This window comes from Micropterus salmoides, unplaced genomic scaffold (genome assembly GCF_014851395.1).
Source record: "Micropterus salmoides isolate LMB-PRFRI ecotype aquatic unplaced genomic scaffold, ASM1485139v1 Ms_hic_scaffold_1, whole genome shotgun sequence".
Lineage (NCBI taxonomy): Eukaryota > Metazoa > Chordata > Actinopteri > Centrarchiformes > Centrarchidae > Micropterus > Micropterus salmoides.
Genome location: NW_024040040.1, coordinates 66,548,203 through 66,567,330, shown reverse-complemented (window position 1 = coordinate 66,567,330; position 19,128 = coordinate 66,548,203). Strand labels below are relative to the sequence as shown.

General features: G+C 40.0%; 1 protein-coding gene and 1 long non-coding RNA gene across 2 annotated transcripts in view; both read left to right on the top strand.

Annotated features, from left to right (window-relative positions):
• Positions 1 to 2,567: 2,567 nt before the first annotated feature.
• The window catches only part of LOC119892174 (B-cell receptor CD22-like), a gene marked incomplete at its 3' end in the record, with an annotated part of 107,756 nt that continues 91,195 nt past the window's right edge, over positions 2,568 to 19,128 (top strand). The window contains exons 1-4 of the mRNA XM_038704354.1: positions 2,568 to 2,583; positions 2,936 to 3,283; positions 3,411 to 3,632; positions 11,881 to 12,015. Coding sequence (XP_038560282.1) covers positions 2,568 to 2,583; positions 2,936 to 3,283; positions 3,411 to 3,632; positions 11,881 to 12,015 — 721 coding nt within the window. The remainder of the gene's footprint in view (positions 2,584 to 2,935; positions 3,284 to 3,410; positions 3,633 to 11,880; positions 12,016 to 19,128) is intronic.
• LOC119899344 lies at positions 12,089 to 12,764 on the top strand. The gene is made up of 2 exons (XR_005443814.1): positions 12,089 to 12,141; positions 12,682 to 12,764. It is a non-coding gene; the product is annotated as an uncharacterized LOC119899344 (long non-coding RNA).

The following is a 19,128-nucleotide window of genomic DNA, read 5'->3' as shown; positions in this document are numbered from 1 at the left end:
TGTTTTATTGTCTCTGAAGCCACACAGAGAGATGAGAGGAGCAGCTATGAGTTTAACTGCAGCAGCGAGTGGATTTGTCGTCTTCCTTCTCTCTGTGTCAGGTACTGAATATCTAAACTTATATTTATTGCATTAAAACAGGGGAATCTGGGAAATGTAGGTCTTGTAAAAGTAGGCTGAAGGTCAGATGTGAAAATAAGTGGATCAGAATGAAGTATCAGGATCAGTTGTTCACACTATGATGAAAACAGACAGTTTAGGGGGTATTTCCTAATTTCATTGTCCTGCTTGCGCTAATGCAAATGTATATTGAACAGTGTGAGTTCATTTTTCCAGAGCTGATGCTGCCTAAACGATGTTAGCACTATGCTGTGTTATTGTCGCATTGAATGAAGACGTGCAATGCAATTTAACGCACCAAAGCGTCGGCTTGTTCCATTATTCAACTTGTATAATTAGACAAGAAAGTGTAAACCGGAAACAGAGACTTCAAATAGTTCCTATTTGAAGCTACTTTTATCACGGTGAAGGTTTTAGAGAGATAGGCCTACTGGTCTCACACAGTGAAGTCATACTGACACAACTTCTCTCATATCTTCATCTGCAACTCCTGCTAGTTCCTTTTGTACTGTCTGACCTCAGTGTGATGTTTCTGTGCTCTGTGTTGACAGCAGCAAGGTCCAAAAATAACTTTCTTTACTGCCTGCCACTGTGACAAGCAGGTATTTTTGTCTAACACACAGAAATTGTATCTGTCAATTTAGGAATGCACCAAGATAACCTAAATGAACATTCTGCTCATTTAGGCATACTGTGATGTAAATAATGTTATCATTCAAATTTTAAACACAAAAAACATTGTGCATGTCTTTAAGTACATGACATTAATTTCACTTAACCTAACAATCACTAACAGCCTGATATTTCAAAGGCAGCCCAACACTCAGTTAAACCACCAATGAATGGGTCCTTATCTCAATAAAAACGTCTTCTTCTGGATCCCAACAAGCAAACTAAAAACTCCTTTCAATACAAAAGTTGGCCAACGAAAATAAAACCAAGTGATGTCTCTTGTCTCTGATTGACAAGCTTATGATTCTCCATCAACACCGGAGTTCCCTCCTGTTGTCTGGCCGGTGCTGCTGGTAAGCTCACCGGCTGTCACTCAGGAGGGACTGGGCCTCTTCCACTGCTGAGTTTGGTTCAAACACCGCCACAGATATTACCTGAGCTGACTGCTCTGTGTGTCTTGTGTGTGAGGCAGGGGTGTGTACCGATCACCATAATAGGCTACACTAAACTTACTACACGTGTCTTTCTGTTGAACGTTTTCTCTGTCTGCCAACAATTTACCCTCATTCAGCGGGTGCTAAAGTCAGAGATCTTGATACCAGTTTTCTGCATCTTATGTTTAGCTGCTAGAAACTCTCCACACCTCAGTGTGCTGCATTTATTTTTAGCTTTCACACTTAACTCAGCAGCAACCTGACCGCAGAGTGAAGAGAGAGAACTGACCAAGAAAAGCACAGACTCTCTAAGAATTTATATTTCTCCTCTTATCCCGGTCAGTAAACTGCATTAAAGGTCACAGGTCTGATACTTTCCTGTTCACTTCACTGCACCTTCAGACTGGATGATGTCCTGCCTCAGTGCACATAGAGATGAACTGTAGAAAGCATGTGTACATCTTCCTTTGCACTGACTGTGTATAACTGAGCAAGACTGTTACGTCCCCCACTCTCTAGGGGTAGGAGAGACGTAAACATAAACCAGATGGATTTGGTATGGGTGGAAAGATTATTTATTAAACAGTCTGATACACACAAAATGGTCAAACAGAAAATGGGCAAGTGGGTGCTGCGTAAAACAAAGATCCAAATATAACAAAAAGAGATCCCTCCTACATGAGGGATTACTAAACTACTCGAAAAAGAATAAATAAATACCTCTCTAGCCGTTGTTCAAAAGCAAAACACAGGGAGCGCAGCACCCCTAAACCTAGTGTCTCTAAAACAAGTATTTGCTAACAGGTGTGAGTGATCAGTGATGAGCTTCCCCTAGCCCAATTCTGTCGACCAAATACTGGGATCAGCCCAGGTGAGTTACCAACTCTCAGCAACACACAGATCTAACAAACACAGAAATGGTTGTTTCCACTGAGGACACGCACACACAGAGTTCAAATTTAGGACCAGCATCGGGGCAAACTACATGGCAAAAAGTAGCTGCCTGAAACCAGCAGCAGACCAGCCTATTTGAGAGAGAAGGCACGAAGGCGGTCCTGCAGGCACGGGGATTGGAGAAGGGTTGGTGCGCCGCTCCAATCAGGATCGTCGGATGTGGGAGGCGGGATCAGCCAGACTTGCCAAAGACCAGCCAATGCCCCGCCTCACAGTGTAACACATGTAGAGAAAGCAGCAGTGACACACAGACAAAGACAAACTGTAACAAAGACATTGTGTTTGGACTTCTCTCTGTTCACCCTGGTTTCATTCAGAAATAACATAAAAAAGGTTATAAAACATTAAATATTTAGAACAGGAGTTAGGAAGTGCCTTGGAAGAAGAATGATACAGAACATCTGTGAGTATTTTATGTACCACTGTTCTGATGCTCTATCCCAGAAAAGAGAGTAAAATGTAATTTTATTAATTTTCTGTTTGGATTACTTGTGTGTTGACACATAAGCTTTTCAGGCATTTCTGTTTAGATTTTTTTGAATGAATGGACCCAAGCAGAAACCCAACTTTTCACAACATTAAAATATGACAAACACCTTATAAACTTTCTGTGACAATGACTGCAGATAATTCAGGATTTTGAAGCTTGTCCAGGTTACGTTTCCCTCAAACCATATTGGTAGTTTGATCCACTTTGTCTGATTGTTAAATGAAGTTGTTAATGTTGATTGTGTCTGATGTGCTCTGTGTTCCAGTGGTACAGAGTCAGTATGACTGGGGAGTGACGTACACTTCTACTGAGATCTGTGCCTTCAAAGGATCAACTGTGGAAATATACTGCGCCATTAAATACCCGTCCACAATCAGTTACCGTTATATTACTGCTGGGGAAACATTCTGGTTTAAAGGTGATGATACTGTGGATCTGAAAACAAAGTCAGAGTATTCAGGTCGTGTGGAGTATAACTGTGATATGAACTACTGCACTCTGAGAATCACAGACCTGAGAGAGAGCGACTCAGCTGAGTACAAGTTCAGGTTCATAACAAACCAACCAGGTGGGAAATATACTGGTTCACCTGGAGTCACTCTGTCTGTCACAGGTAACATTTTCATCTGAATATTTATTAATTTAGTTCCAAATGTTCAACATCTTATGAAGGTTACTGTGTTTCTATGTTGACAGTTCAGTCTAAAGTGAAGATTTTTGTTCCTTATTCACATATTCAGATCTCCAGGTGCAGGTGAGCAGATTTCAGGGGTCTTCTAACTGGGCAGAGCTGAAGTGTCACAGCAGTTGTCTTTCACCTGGTCATCATTACTACGTCTGGTACAAGAATGGACAGAACATTTGGGGACAAACATCTAATTCTTATTCAGCCTACTTTGATCCTGCAGACAGTTTTTCCTGTGCTGTAGGAGGATATGAGGAGTTCCGCTCTCCTTCAGTGTGTGAGTTTACATCCAGTCTTCCACTGACATGACACCATCTGGTGGAGCCTTTAACCTATTGTACTGCACATTAACTGCATGTAACTCAGTGGTATTTGGTGATTCATTGTAGAACTGGATGAAAACCAAATCATTTCCCCATGAGATTGTAGACATGTTGCATAATTAACTCTTCTTCTGTCTTCACTGTAAAATAACTCACAATGAAAATGTATTAAAACAAGATTTGTTATCTTGTCTTTAGACTTTTTAAATTCTCTGGATCAGATCAAACTTGTGCATCATCAGAGAAATTCCCTGATTATCTGTTCTTGTATCTTTACTGTATCAAAGTGTTCAACTTGTATCCATGGTAACAGAAACCCATGCTGTTTCTGATACACGAGGAAATCAAGCTGCACCACCGAAATGAAATAATGCTCCACTGTGAAAACTCAACCTCATCTTGAAATTAAATGTTAAAAGTGTTCATGTTTTCTCCTCCAGATGCTCCAAAGCTTCCCTCTGTGTCAGTGAGTCCCTCTGCTGAGATAGTGGAGGGCAGTTCAGTGACTCTGACATGCAGCAGTGATGCTAACCCAGCAGCTAAATACACCTGGTACAAGAGGAACGGATATCCAAACCTTCATCCTCAGGGTAAAGAACCACAGCTTGTCTTCAGCTCCATCCAGTCCTCTGACTCTGGAGAGTATTACTGTGCAGCTGTGAATGATCTGGGGAGGACATCTGGATTTGTCTCTATTAACGTGAAATGTGAGTAAAACGCAGCTAATTTAGGAACAACACATAATTTAATTAATGACAACTTCTTAAAGCTTAATTATCCAGTCAAATGTTTTGCTGATCATGCACTTTCTTCAGCTCTGCCTGTTTCACATTCACATCAGCTACAACAGATGATTAAAGGCGGTTTTATTTCGAGTGAACGCTGAGTCAATGCTGAGTTCAGCTCAATGAATAGAGGGGTAGTACTTTTCTCATTGATACCTTGAATAATTTCCAGTATCAAGTATTCAAGATTTTCCAGGAACACTTTGTAAGTGAATGGAGAGAAGGATTAAATCCTCCTCATCCCTACTCAACTCTGTAAGGGTACTAGTTCAGCACACTTTCAGCTACAGACTTGATTTAAACTTTAAATTGGTCACAAGAAGCCAGGTCCGGATTGGGACCAATTTCGGCCCTGGCAATGTGGTTTTCACCGGCCCAACAAAGTGATGACGTTAAAACACTGTAGGTGTACACGGCAAGGAAAACTGAATTAACACCAAAACCAAAACAAAACAAAGCGCACCTGACACCGAGGCCGCTATACTCACCACCATCTTGGTGGCTTATACACCCCTATTATTAGTCATACCTAAAACTAAATACTTGATAGTAGGCCATCATCTGTGCATTATAAAGGGGTATGCATTTTATGGTGGGTTGAAATTACAGTCTGAAACAATTTGTATCCCACTACAACTTTTGCCAGGAAAATAGAAACTTCTCTATATTCACCCCTGTTATTAGTCATGATGTGAATATACACAAAATTAAATACTTGATGGTAGGCCGTCATCTTTGTGTTGTGGACGGGGATACATATTTTGGCAGTCTGCATGTCCAGCCTGGTAGGACCAGTAGGCTACTGCTATCGCTTTTTGTGTGAAAAGAATCAGAATCAGAAAGAGCTTTATTACCAAGTAGTATTTTACACGTACGAGGAATTTGCTTTAGTGATAAGGTGCTACTCGTACACAAACATAACATAAATAAATGTAGAAATATATAAATATGGAATAAACAAATAAACAAATGCAAGTTATATAAGAATAATAAAATATGTTGTTTAAATGCAGTGCATTATTAAATTGTTATGATAATAATTTACCCTTTAAGGAGGGCGACTCAGAACAATTTCCAGCAATATCCAAAGGCTATCCATGCAATGGAAACATGGATTACAAGGACTAAATATTGTCTACAATGCTGCATTCAGTTTAAATAGATTTCGAGTAAAGTAGATGTAATGCTGAGGTGATCAATGTGTCAAACTGATTACAGTGATCTTGATTTTACAGTCTCGATGGATATTTGTAGGAGCAGCTTGCTTGAAAAAGTCTGTCTGTATAGCTTCCAAACAGTAACTTGGATGACAAAGTGATCAACTACGTGGTCAGTTATAACATCGTCAGAGTATCGCAAAATAAATGTTTGCTTTGCGAGGGACGCTGAAACTGTTTGTTTTGTTTAGACATTCTCAATTCAGTGCACTGAATAATACAAAGAAAAAATCCACATGTTTCATAATTTTTCATTTACTTTCGTCAGGGGAACACTTTCTATCAGGGATAACTACCTTGGCAAGACACCGGCCAGTGGCGGTGTAACGTCCTAAAGGATCCGATTAGTTGAGACACATTTTTTCTGCCTTTCGCATCAGCACCATATCGTCGCAAGGGAGATATATTACTATGATTTGTAGATTTTTCATTCAGAGGGGGCCATAGTGGGATCAAGGTCTATTTTACAGGGGCACTGGCCCCTGTTGGGTCCCCCCCAAAACCGCCACAGCTCCTTTGGGGTGTTTCAGTTTGGAGTCAGGCTTTCTGCTTGAGGGGTGATAACTTCCCCGTTCTTAGGGAAAGACAAAGGGGAGATGCTGTGTTCTTTCTTTTGGAAAAAAAAAATTAAGTGTTCACTGGTTGGTTCACTACACAATGATACGTTCCATAACCTGTCATCTTTGACGCACCTGCTCCCTTGCGATAGACATTTGATTTACATTGAGCATCTAACTTATATTTCCTTTGCTGATCCTTAAAAAGTAGGCGTCTGCACATTCTCTATGAGGGCCACTTCTCTCATGTTCCATTACTCTTTGATGCACATGTCTCTAGTCACGCATTCCCACTGTAAATGGGTTGGAAACCGACCACAAGCCCCTGATTCCTCTACTAGGCTCAAAGAGCTTAGATGAACTTCCTCCACGCATACAGCGTCTACGCATGCGTCTAATGAGGTTTGCCTACACCATATCACATGTGGCTGGCAAAGACATTGCAGCTGCAGATGTGCTGTCCCGAGCTCCTGTCAGCCACACTGCAGAAGGATTGCAGGAGGAGGAAATCAATCTCTATGTTGACTCTGTCATAGCGAGTCTCCCAGCTACAGAAAAGAGGTTAAGAGAAATTCAGAGACACCAGGACGACGACGCCGCACTCCAGCAGGTGAAGAAATTCTGTGTCGAAGGATGGCCAGACAAGTTCTCCATTGAAAGAGTGTTCCAGCCCAATCTGCCATTTTCAGGTGAGCTACTACTGTGTGGCAGCAGGATTGTCATCCCAGCATCACTCAGGGCAGACATCCTGTCCAAGCTGCACGAGGGCCACCTGGGAATAACAAAATGCAGAGAGCGAGCTAAACATTCAGTGTGGTGGCCGGGCCTCAGCAGAGTGCTGACACAAATGATAGAGAAATGTGATGTGTGTAGCCGTGAGAGAATAAATCGATGAGACCTAAAACGATGATGCCTACTGAGTTCCTGCCAAGAACATGGTCTACTGTAGGAGCAGATTTGTTCCAGATAGAAAACAAACAATACCTGGTCATTGTGGACTATTTCTCAAGATATTTTGAAGTGGCCAAACTGACATCCACAACATCTGGAGCTGTGATCGATCACTTCAAGTCTATCTTTGCTCGTCATGGTATACCTGAAGTGGTCCACTCAGACAACAGCCCACAGTTTGCATCCAAGACCTTCAGAAAGTTCGCACAGGATTGGGGCTTTAGTCATGAGACCTCCAGTCCCCATTTTCCACAGAGCAACGGGGAGGCTGAGCGTGCTGTGAGGACAATCAAAAGTCTCCTCAAGAAATCCAGCGACGCTTATCTCGCCCTGATGGCCTATCGAGCTGCTCCCCTGGCAAATGGATACAGTCCCACTGAGCTTCTGATGGGAAGGAAAATAAGATCTCCAGTCATTCCATCCAAGCTCAACCCAGGGTGCGTAGACATGGACAACTTGAAAAGCACAGAACAAAAGTACAGACAAAAACTGCGACAGATCTATGACCGAAGACACAGACATGTCATACCTTCACCCCGGTGATCATGTGTGGGTCAAAGATACAGTGGAAAGAGGCACTGTGGTGTCTACTGCCGGCACGCCAAGGCCCTACATCATTGAGACGCCCGGGGGCGCTCTGCGAAGAAACAGATGCCATCTTTCGCCAACCCCTGTGGCTCCTGAAAAACCTTCCAACTCAATTGAGCCAGCACTTGAGAGCACTGTTCCTGACGCCGCACACACTCCTGTCACACCAGCAGCCCAGTGTGAAGATTACATGATCGCAAGGGGTGCGATTTAACAAAAAAGTGTGCTGTGTGTGACACTTCGTCTCTCTTTTTGCACTGCAGTTTTCTCATTATCCTCGCCCACACACAGGGTTCTACAGTGGGACCATTTCACTCGCTTATGACCCTTATTCATGAGCACAGTGCGCAAGTAAAGACCACAATCGATCATAATCCCCCGCGCACCACGTTGCGAACTTGTAGCTAATCGTTCCAAACATAGTCGGACTGGCCACCAGGAGCACCAGTCACTCCGTGGCCCTACCAGAAAACCACCTCTAAAGTTTCAGATGCTCCCACACATTTTGGCTATAAAACCACTGGATACACTGGCTGGTGAGGGAAAAAAGTTAATGTTTATTGTTTTGTTTTGCTAAATACATTTTGCTAGCCTGGATTTTGTTAGGTGGCAACATTTTTTGGATTGTAGGAAGGGCCAACTCTGCTCATTGATAGTCAGCCAGGGCCATCATTGCAGTATTTAGAACACATTTCAGCAAGTTTGTGTCATGTTGTCTCTCAGTCTCTTCAATTTTAATGAGTAAAAAAGTGGTCCCAACACACAGCTCTGTCTGCTGCCAGTCACAAAGCCATCTCCAAAGTTTCAGATGCTTCCACACACATAACTATTACTCATTTCAACACAAAGAAATCTATCCTCATTTTTGTTCATTTAATTGATCTTTTCCAGATGCTCCAAAGCTTCCCTCTGTGTCAGCGAGTCTCTCTGCTGAGATAGTGGAGGGCAAATCAGTCACTCTGACCTGTAGCAATGATGCTAACCCAGCAGCTAATTATACCTGCCACAACGAGAATGGATATCCAAACCTTCATCCTCTCAGGCCCCATCCACACTACTGCGTTTTCAAATTAAAATGGAGACCTTTTGCTACGTTTGCACCTCCCATCCAGACTACAACGATGAAAACGAAGACCTAAAACGGAGAAGTTCGGAAACGCTGCCGACCCCGTTTTGCGATTCAAAACTCTGGAGGGCGTTTTAGTGAAGACGGGCCAAATTGGAGGACTTTAGAAACATGCTCGGCTCTCTGATTGGGTCTTGCAAAGCAGAAAAACGATGCTGCTGACTGGGTTTTTGACATATTTTTATCAAAATATTCTGTATTCTGTCTCATCTGCCTACACTTGTACTGTGCACGTCGCTCCCAGTCTGTTTTCTGACGCCACACTCCCGTGTTACATTCAGTAACAGTCCCAGCTCATTTTTGATCTATGCAACAAAAAAAAACTGGTATGATACTTAGTCTGTATTTATTTATTCTTTCGCTAAATCTGCTGTAACTACAGAATAGACCATCGGCTTTATGTTTACACTGGCACGCGCATGCCCAGTGCACCTGAACGGGTCCTAGCTGTGCGTTTTCAGTCGTTTTAATGTAGACGGAGATCAACTCCAAAATGCAGCGGAAACGCGGGTGTGGACGGAGATCATATTCGTTTTAATTCTCCGTTTGTAGTAGTAGTAGTAGTAGTAACTAGTAACTTTGGAAAAACCACTAGCTACAGTGGCTGGTGAGAGAGTAAGTTATTGTGTAGTATTTTGTTTTGCTAAATACATTTTGCTAGAAACAAAATTGCTGACTGGATTTTTATTAGGTGGCAACATTTTTTGGATTGTAGGAAGGGCTAACTTTTTTAACCCCCACACAGTTAAATTACAGTACAAATATCAGCCATCTGCAGAAAAATGAAAACAATTTAATGTTGTTTTCTGAAATAGCAATTTTGACCATGAAATTATACATGTCAAAACATAAAGGAAATATAAAGTACATAGATTTCTTAGCTTGTGCTAACCAGGACTATAATATCAATAAGTATATAGACCCAACTCTGCTAATAGAAAGTTAATCAGGGACACAATTCCAGTATTTACAGCACATTTCAACATTTTTGCGTTTACTCATAAAAAATGTATGAAGGACATTCTTCTTGCCCTCCTATTATGCTGTGTTTGTTAGGATTTGGTTTCGTGCTGTTGTTTTTCCTGTGTTTACTTGATATTGTCATGGTTTGGAGTTTTGTAGTCTAGTTTATCATTTTGGCTCATTCGCTTTAAGTTTTCTTTGTAACTGTCTTATCTCTCATCTTAGTTCTTGGTCCTGTGCTGTCCTGATTTTGTTGTCTTTCCATGTTTTTGCATTTTACTTTGGTAGATCTGTTCTTGTGTGTTCCTGTGAACTTTACTTCCTGTTTATTTCGGTAACCTTCTGTACCTGGTGTCCTTGTCTAGCTTTGTCTGATTACCTGATGTATCTCAGCTGTGCTTCCGTCCCTGCTCGTTTACCTGTGTGTGTGTGTGTGTGTGTGTGTGTACATTGTCCAAAGTTTTCTTCAGTCTTTGTCACGTCCTTGTATTGTCTGTATTGTCTGCATTATCTGCGTCGTCCGTGTTGAGTGTTCTGTGCCTTCCCTGCCCTTTTGGATTACTTAATTGGTTTGTACTTTGTTCACGGATTCTTCCCTTTGGATTATGTTTTGTTTGGAGTTGGAGTTCCCTTTTGTTTGAACATTTGCCGCTGAGCTCCCAACGTTAGCCTGTTTGTCTTTTTGTAAATAAATCTTTGTTTGAACTGCATCCTCCTCACCTACGTCTGCATTTGGGTCCACACCTCCGCCTTCACTCCGCCAATCATGACAGTGTTCTCATACGACGCAAATTTAATCTCACGCAGGTGAACAACTACTTAGTGTTCGCACACAACGCGATAAACAAATAAACACAACCCGCAAATTCTACAGCTAAATGAACGCAAAGTAAACATTTTGCTGTGATTTAATTGCAATAAATGGATCAAACTGATGCCGAAATAACTACAATATGATGCCGATTTGTTCAACAAATGAATTCATGCTTTGCCAGGTCTGTCAGCAGGACAGCAGGACAACAACTTTTAAAATGTTGGTTTTCTGAATGGAGTTCGGTTTGAGCTGGGCTATGCTATGCTAACTTGTTCACAATAAAGTACAACGATACCTGGAATAAAGTTACAGACACACATTTTCTGAACTCACCAGGTAGTTCAACTTCCTCGCTTTCTTTTCTCCAAGTAATGTTCAGTTTTGTCCGGTTTTTATATAAATATGAAGTCTAGCAGAGCTCTGGGAGCCAGTCGACGCTAACAACAACAGTGGAACCAGATGCTAGACACTAGCTGCCGAAAAACTCCAGTGAAGATGAATCAACGTTGTATTCCCAAAAACTAAAGTTAAAAAGCAAATTTAATAAAAGCAGTTAAGTCTGAGCTTCTCCCGCGAGTAAACAGCGTTGTTGTCAGAGCATAATCCAGTCCAATTACGTGTGTTTATTTGTCCAAAAACTGCAGCGCTGCTCCCCGTACACTTCCCCGTTCGTCAGCCAGCGGCATTTTGATTCCCCGCTCTCCCTGGTCCTCTTCAAACAATGCCGGACAATCTCACACTGATAGGCTTTCGCAACATAGCATCCAATGAATTTCTCGCTCAAGTTAAAAATTTTGAACTCGTGCGACCCAGCTAAAGTCGCAACAAATGCATCTTCCGCACCGCCCAGAGTGAATTTGCATCTTTGCATTGACTTTGTATTTAATCAAGCCTCCCAAAACACTGGATTCACTTTCAGTGTGAACACAGGCTTAGATTTTAGAATAACTCAAGTGGCCCAAACACACAGCTCTGTCTGCTGCCAGTCACAAACCCACCTCCAAAAAAAAAGTCACCTCCAAAGTTTCAGATGCTTCCACACACATAAGGAAAAAGAAAACACATTAAAATATAATTTTTTAAAAGGGTAAAATAGAAAATAAAAACAGCGTACAAACACATAACTATTACTCATTTCAATACAACATGTAGCACCAAAGAAATCTATCCTCATTTTTGTTTATTTATTTATATTTTCCAGATGCTCCAAAGCTTCCCTCTGTGTCAGTGAGTCCCTCTGCTGAGATAGTGGAGGGCAGTTCAGTGACTCTGACCTGCAGCAGTGATGCTAACCCAGCAGCTAAATACACCTGGTACAAGGAGAATGAAGACTCACCAAAAGCATCAGGACAGAACTTCACCATCACTGACTTCAGAGCTGAACACAGTGGGAATTATTACTGTGAAGCCCAGAACAGAAGAGGACGTCATAACTCCACCTTACATCTGATTGTTGTGGCAGGTACGTTTTTGCATTGAGCTGCACACACTCTGAAATGTATCAGCTTGTATGTTCTCAGTGAGTGCAGGAAATTGTGGACCTCAGCTGGGGACATTACAGTGTTTTCTAACACAATTTTTCAAACTAGTGGCTATTTTTGAAAACCTCTACACACTAATCACAAAATCTTACACCAATAAAACAAAACATTATACATCCCTTGCAAAAGCAAACAATTCTTACAAAACTCTACAGACTCTTTTTGTGTTTTTGCATTAATACAGTAAACACAAATGCACTGTACTTGGTTGGATCTGTCTCTGCTTTCTATCTCTGACAGTAGAGAGATAATAATCTCTTTTTAGAGAGAACATTCTAATCTACTTTGGCTTTTAGTTTCTTCTTTGTAACGCTCCAAATCAGTTTCTTTACATTGGTAATAATTTGGTTTACTCTGATTGGTGTTTGGAAAGCAGTGTTACTCTATGGGAGCAATGGGTCCAAACATGCTGTAACACTCTAATTTACTGTCTGTGTTTTCTTCTGTTCCCCATTTCTCAGGAGCAGGGAAATTAACAGTTGCTACAACAATCACTGTTGTTCTCCTGGTTATCATTTCCCTCTGTCTCTTCCTGTGGATCAGGTGAGCAGCTCTGTTTCACTGAATCATTGAATGTTAAATCACTGAAGGTCAGTTTGTCCAACCTAAAACGTTCAGTCATTTATTTTCTTATTAATTCTCCTAACCAGGAAAAAGAGGGCTTCCAAGGAATCGTCTGAGCCTGAAGAGAGACGAGACAACAGGGAACAGGTGAGAATAGTCACGGACCTTATTCAAGAACAAAAGTCACTCACTCTTCAAGTGCTTCTAGAAAATGAATCTGACTGAGAAGGACTGCATGTTTCTCTTTTGACGTCCTTCTTCACAGCAATGAATTTCTAATGGATGTGACTAAATTCCTAGTAGATCCAGAAGCTTTCCTACTTTTTGTCCTTTCCTTGTAAATTCCTTTACTTAGCTCTTTTCTGTAATGCACGGTGAAGCGGGGATATTTGCATTTTTATAATTTTATATGTTGCTTCAGTCTTTTCTGTCCTGGCTGCAATCATCTGTAAGAATTCACTATTCAAATGAAAAACCTACTCATGTAAAATATGTCTGTGCAGTTTCTACCTGATCAGGGACAGCCAGAGGAGCAGGATAACCTTCAGTATACCAGCATTCACTTCACCAACAACCAGGCAGATCCTCTCTACTCCGACATCAGACCAGCTCGCTCCCTCAGACACACGGAGCAGCAAGATTTCATGGAGTACGCTGTTGTCACATTTAAGAGTAATACTGCCCCGAGGTGAGCAGCTCTTCTCACATTATCCTCACTACAAGATTAAAATGACATAACTGTGAAATAAATATGTTGTTTTTGCATTTTCCTGCTCTATTTTTTACATTTTAATTATCACTGTTGGGATATGATGGTAATTATATTATTTCAAATATCTTATTTTTTCTCAGATCCAGAGGTCAGGAAACTGAAGAGGCTTCAGCTGCATTGTACAGCACCGTCAACAAAACCTCATGAACACAACAGATATTACATTTCTGATATTTCTATGTTTCTTTATAAACTTTGTATTTAAGCAGATATGGAGCAGTGGATAAGACACATGCCTTTAGATTCCCACTACGACAAATCCACGAATGTGTCCCTGAGCAAGACACTTAACCCCTAGTTGCTCCAGAGGCGTGTGACCTCTGACATATTTAGCAATTGTAAGTTGCTTTGGATAAAAGCGTCAGCTAAATGAGTAAATGTAACCAGTGTTCAGCTTAGATTTTTACTCTGCATGTGCAGCTTTAAAGAATGTGTAAAGTATTTTATGACTTAAAGCATTAACTTGAATATTATTTGTGTAACATGTTTTTTTACAGTCTTTTTGAAAGTTCAGCATTCAGTGACCTTTTATCTCTGCTCTCTAACAACTCTCCATCCTGCCAAACCTCTTCCTGGAGACACCAAAATGTACCTGAAGTAACTGTTAGTGCACCAGAGGAAGTTAAGCCTCTCAGACCTAGGAGCTACTTTCAGAGCTAAACTTCTTTGTTTACTCTAAAAATTGAGTCTTACAGTTAGGACTTAAACACCCCGTATTTTTTATGGAGATTCATAAAACTCAGCTAGTTAGGAGCTACATGTTTTGTGAGTATGACTCTACTGTTAGGTCAGGAGTAGTAGTTACAGTGATATCCAACATCAGTAAGTCAAAATAAAAGTAAACCGGTGCATTAATAACAGTAAAAGTAAGGCTGAGGCTGCTCCACAGTGTCTGTAAGTAAGTGAGGGAGTTTGGCATAAATACCTTCACAATTCTCTTATCTCAGCTAATGTATATATAGTCTATGCAGTTTTTTGGTTGGCTTCCTTCTAATTTCCTTCTTTTCTAAGGCAGCTGTGGCTCAGGAGTTGGAGTGGGTTGCCTGTTAAATCCCTGGCTCCTCCAGGCTCTGAATGTTAGTTTCTGTTTGAGCACTTAGGCTCAGTGTATAAATGTGAGTCAATGATGGATGCAGATGTTGTGTAAAAGCACTTTGAGTGGTCAAAAAGACTAGAAAGGTGCTATACAAATATGGAGTCCGAATATCATATCATATATAAATATCCCGAATTTTTCAAAGTAAAAGCCCCAAAACTGAATTGCAGTAAACAAGGCTCTTGTGCTTTTATTTTGTAGGTGAAACCACTAAAGAGGAAGTGATTATTTGAGTAACTGTTGCTGTCATGAACGAGATCTATTTTGGCAGCTATCAAAGCTTTATTTATTTATATTTTTATTGCCGCCATCAAAGCACCAGAATCTGGCAGCGGACCAGATATTGATGGCGGGAAGCTTGTCAATGTTTCTGTAAACTTCCTCTAATGTGTGTGTTATATTATTTGTAAAGTAACAGCCAGCTTCCACAACAAGTGACGGTCCAGTGTGACAACTCTGTAGTCAAATGTCTTTGAACTTAAACTGGTATAAAGGTAATTTTTCACTGTCTAAAGATGCACTTGAAAGTGTCAAGTGATGCATCAAACCAACTTTTACACCTGTCTTGTTTTTGGTGCTTAAAATAGGGAGAGTTTAAAAATGTGTTGTATCTGGGATTTTTACAGTGAAACAGGTTTAATACCAACAGGCCATAACACTACTTTCTTAGTCTGTCTTATTATGTTTATAATTAACAAAATGTTACATCTTTATTGTGATATTTATGTTAACTGGCAGTAAGCTTGTGAATATTAATAATCTAAAGAGGAAGGAAATGTAGTCGTTTAACAGCCTGATATCTATCTTCTGCTTACTGACCACAGAGGAAGGCTTCTTTAAAGACAGCGTCCTTCTTCATTGTAAGTACAATTGTTTATTGATGTGACTGATACTGTATATCTCCTGTGTACATTATTTTATCTGCTGACATGTTTTATTGTCTCTGAAGCCACACAGAGAGATGAGAGGAGCAGCTATGAGTTTAACTGCAGCAGCGAGTGGATTTGAGTAGTGTTGTAGTACTCGAGACCGGTCTTGGTCTCGAGTACTACAACACTACTCACTGCAAGATTCAGATGACATAACAAATGAAATAAATGTGTTGATTTGTCATTTCCCCTGTTTTTTATATTTTAAACTCTAAAACACTGTTGGGATGTGATGGTAATTATATTTTTCCAAACAATATCTTCTTTTTTTTCAGATCCAGAGGTCAGGAACCTGGAGAGGATCCATCTGCATTGTACAGCACAGTCAACGACCAAAACATATATTGCATTTATGATAATTCTGTTTCTTTTTTAGTTCTTTCTTTTAGTTAATATTTTTCTTGGGATATGCCTCTCCAAGACTTTACAAATGAATTATATGCCCTAGAGAAACTTACTTTGTTTTTAGAATATGTAAAGTATTTGACTGCATTCACCTGTAAATATAATTTGTCTGACTTTTTGTAACATTTAGTCTTTTCATGTAACTTTTTTTTTTGAAAAATAGGTCTTATACTATCAATAAGACTGCAACATGTTACTTTTTTCCACACTGATGCAGCACAACAATTTGAACCCATGGTGTGCATCCAAGCGATGCATCAAACTGTTTCCTTCTGTTCCTGTTTAGTTTAGCATCACTGACAGACCCTAAACTATGACCACATTTACGATAAGATTTCCTTAGATGGTCTTTGTTGTTTGTTGGATGTTCTGAAGTGCCTCAAAACTAGTTTGTTACACTCTCTTAAATAGATAGACAGAAAGTTCATAGTTTGCAAAAACAACAAAGCAAGTTACTTTTTAGTGTGATCTTAAGTCTACTTGTATATTTGGTTCATTATTCATGTAAATGATGTAAAGAGGAAGGAAGTTGGGAGGATTTTACAGAGTAACGTTGTCTTTTCAAGATAACTTCCTTTCATGTTAGGTAGAAGTGTTTTTGATGTGAATGATTTACTTCTGTGGACATTATTTAGCTGCAGACATCTTTTAATGTCTCTGAAGTCACACAGCGAGACGCGAGGAGCAGATATGAGGTTAACAGCAGCAGCGAGAGGATTTGTCGTCCTTCTCCTGACTGTACCAGGTGCTGTATATCTACATTTATGTATTTACATTTAGTCAGAGCAACCTGAAGTGATTATAAGAAAGAACATTTAATTAAATTATTCATTCTGAGATCTCCATATTCCTATATTTGACCTGTTTTATGCAGTGTGATAATTTAAAACACCTTAAAACTCTGACTGCAACACCAACATTAGCTTTTGGACTCAGTGCTTCTACTTGGATGTTAAATGTCTGTATCTGGTTTAGTAGCACATAGTGGTTTGTGGATTTAATTGGATTTTTCACATATAATCTGTGTGTGTGTGTGTTGTGTACGGATAAGGCAAATCAATTTTTAAATTCATTGTGATATACCCTTGAATTACTCATAATTATTAAATATGTGATAAAGGAAAATACACTAAAATACTAATTTATGATGCAATTTATAAAGATTTACTCAGGTGGTCTCCATGTTTACTGGGAGTCTCACTTAAAACACTATTTCTATGTATTTATTCACCTTTGTATTAATTACCTTATTTATTTATTGCCCTTTATAATCTTCAACTTAATTGTTTTTCAAATGTATTTTTTAATTTTAATATTTTTGTTAATATGTTTATTATTCTTCCTTTGCATTTTCTACCCTCTTTATTATGGCATTTATTTTGTCTCCTCTTTACATTTAACTATGCATTTCTGCCTCATTACACACATTAAATAATTTTGATTTGATAATCTGTCATAATTTTCTGTAGTCCATGGCCAGTTTCAGAAAGCAGGATTACTAGAAGTATGTTAAGCCTTAGATGAGGGAAACTCTGGGTTATCAGAAGAGACTGAGATCAGTAACTCCAGCAATTTATGCTGTAAAGCTAGCCTGCTCGGGAGAAGGTTTTCTTCAACAAATGCTGAGTTTCTCTGACTCTTCCCCTCCTGCGGAGCCTGAAGCGGCGGTCTGACGCAGCGTTTCATTTCCTCATTCATACTGTCGATACCAAAGCACAAACTGAAAACATTCCTTTGCAGAAGTTTTTGCAAACATCAAAGTCCCAGTTAGATATAGGTTCCGTACCCAAACATGATCTTCAACATGATCAATCTGTCATCAATGTAAGGACTGAGACAGCGACATTGTGGATTCATCCTCAGCACAGATAAAATCTATACGGGCTACTCTGTCCTTCTGTGTATCACTGTGACTCTGTGGACATTAAGGCAGCAACAGTTACACTGAAACATTTAGTGGCCTACACTACTGCAGTAATCACTGTTTCAATCAAACTAATCTATATGCCTGTAGCCTAACTGATCAATGAACAATTATTTGTCATGTTTAGGGCTGTCCCTAAAGCTAAACTGAGGCTTATTTTTGACCTCTCTCTCTCCCCCTCTCTCTCCCTCCCTCCCTCCTGCCATTCACCGGTCTTGTGCAGAGTTTTACGTGCATGCCGTGCTGCACGTAAAAGCTGGGTCTAAAAACGATATAATATTCTTTGTGTGGTTCATCAACGGTGATAAATTATCCAAAAGTCCCGCGACAACTCGGCACAACACCGGTGAAGCTGGGGCTCCATCTTTTCCTCTTCTGCCACCGCACACATACAAGCTACGCCTACACATGACGACCCAGGGTTACAATTTTGGATTTATTTACGCACTTTAAAAACATTTATTGAAAGTGTTTTTCTTTACACATGTTTAGTTAAAGCATCAAACATTGAAATGTATATTGTAATTGGCTGTATATTAACTTATTGTCAGAAAACTGGTGGTTCTATGTAAAATTAAACGTTGACACTAACATATAGACAAAATTGCATGTTTCGCTGCGAAGCTTCGAATCAGGCTCCACCCATAGAAGCATTGTATCTAAATGTGAAATGAGCATAATTTTTTTACATAAAATAGGCTGGACGTCTAAAACTTTACAGTCAGTTTGAACAGAGACACATTTTCAAATGCAAATGACCAAAATTATTATTACTGGGTCGGACTAATCATAGGTCCATGACTAAACTGTGTCTTATCTATATTTTCATCTTCAGTTATTGCCAGTGGTATTTTGTCCCTGTCAGGTTACAGGTGAATAAATATAATTAAAATCCAATGCAACATTACAGAAATTTACGTCTGGTAAATGATGAATGAGCAGACTACACTGAATAAAATGTATTATTGTTAACTAAGTGACTCCTTTCATCCTGTGATTTAAGAGAAATATCATGGTCCACGTTTTGAGCATCACTGGGTTAAAATAGAGGCTTGTTTACCTGTTGCCATGGTGAATCGTCCATCAGATCTCCATTGATGATGCTTTTTTAAATTCCCCCTGCACACACAGGGACCCTGGATCAGTTATCAGCTATATCTGATGTTATGGGGAAGGCCTTCAGTCAGCAGCCATACCACAAAGTGAATTTATTTTTTA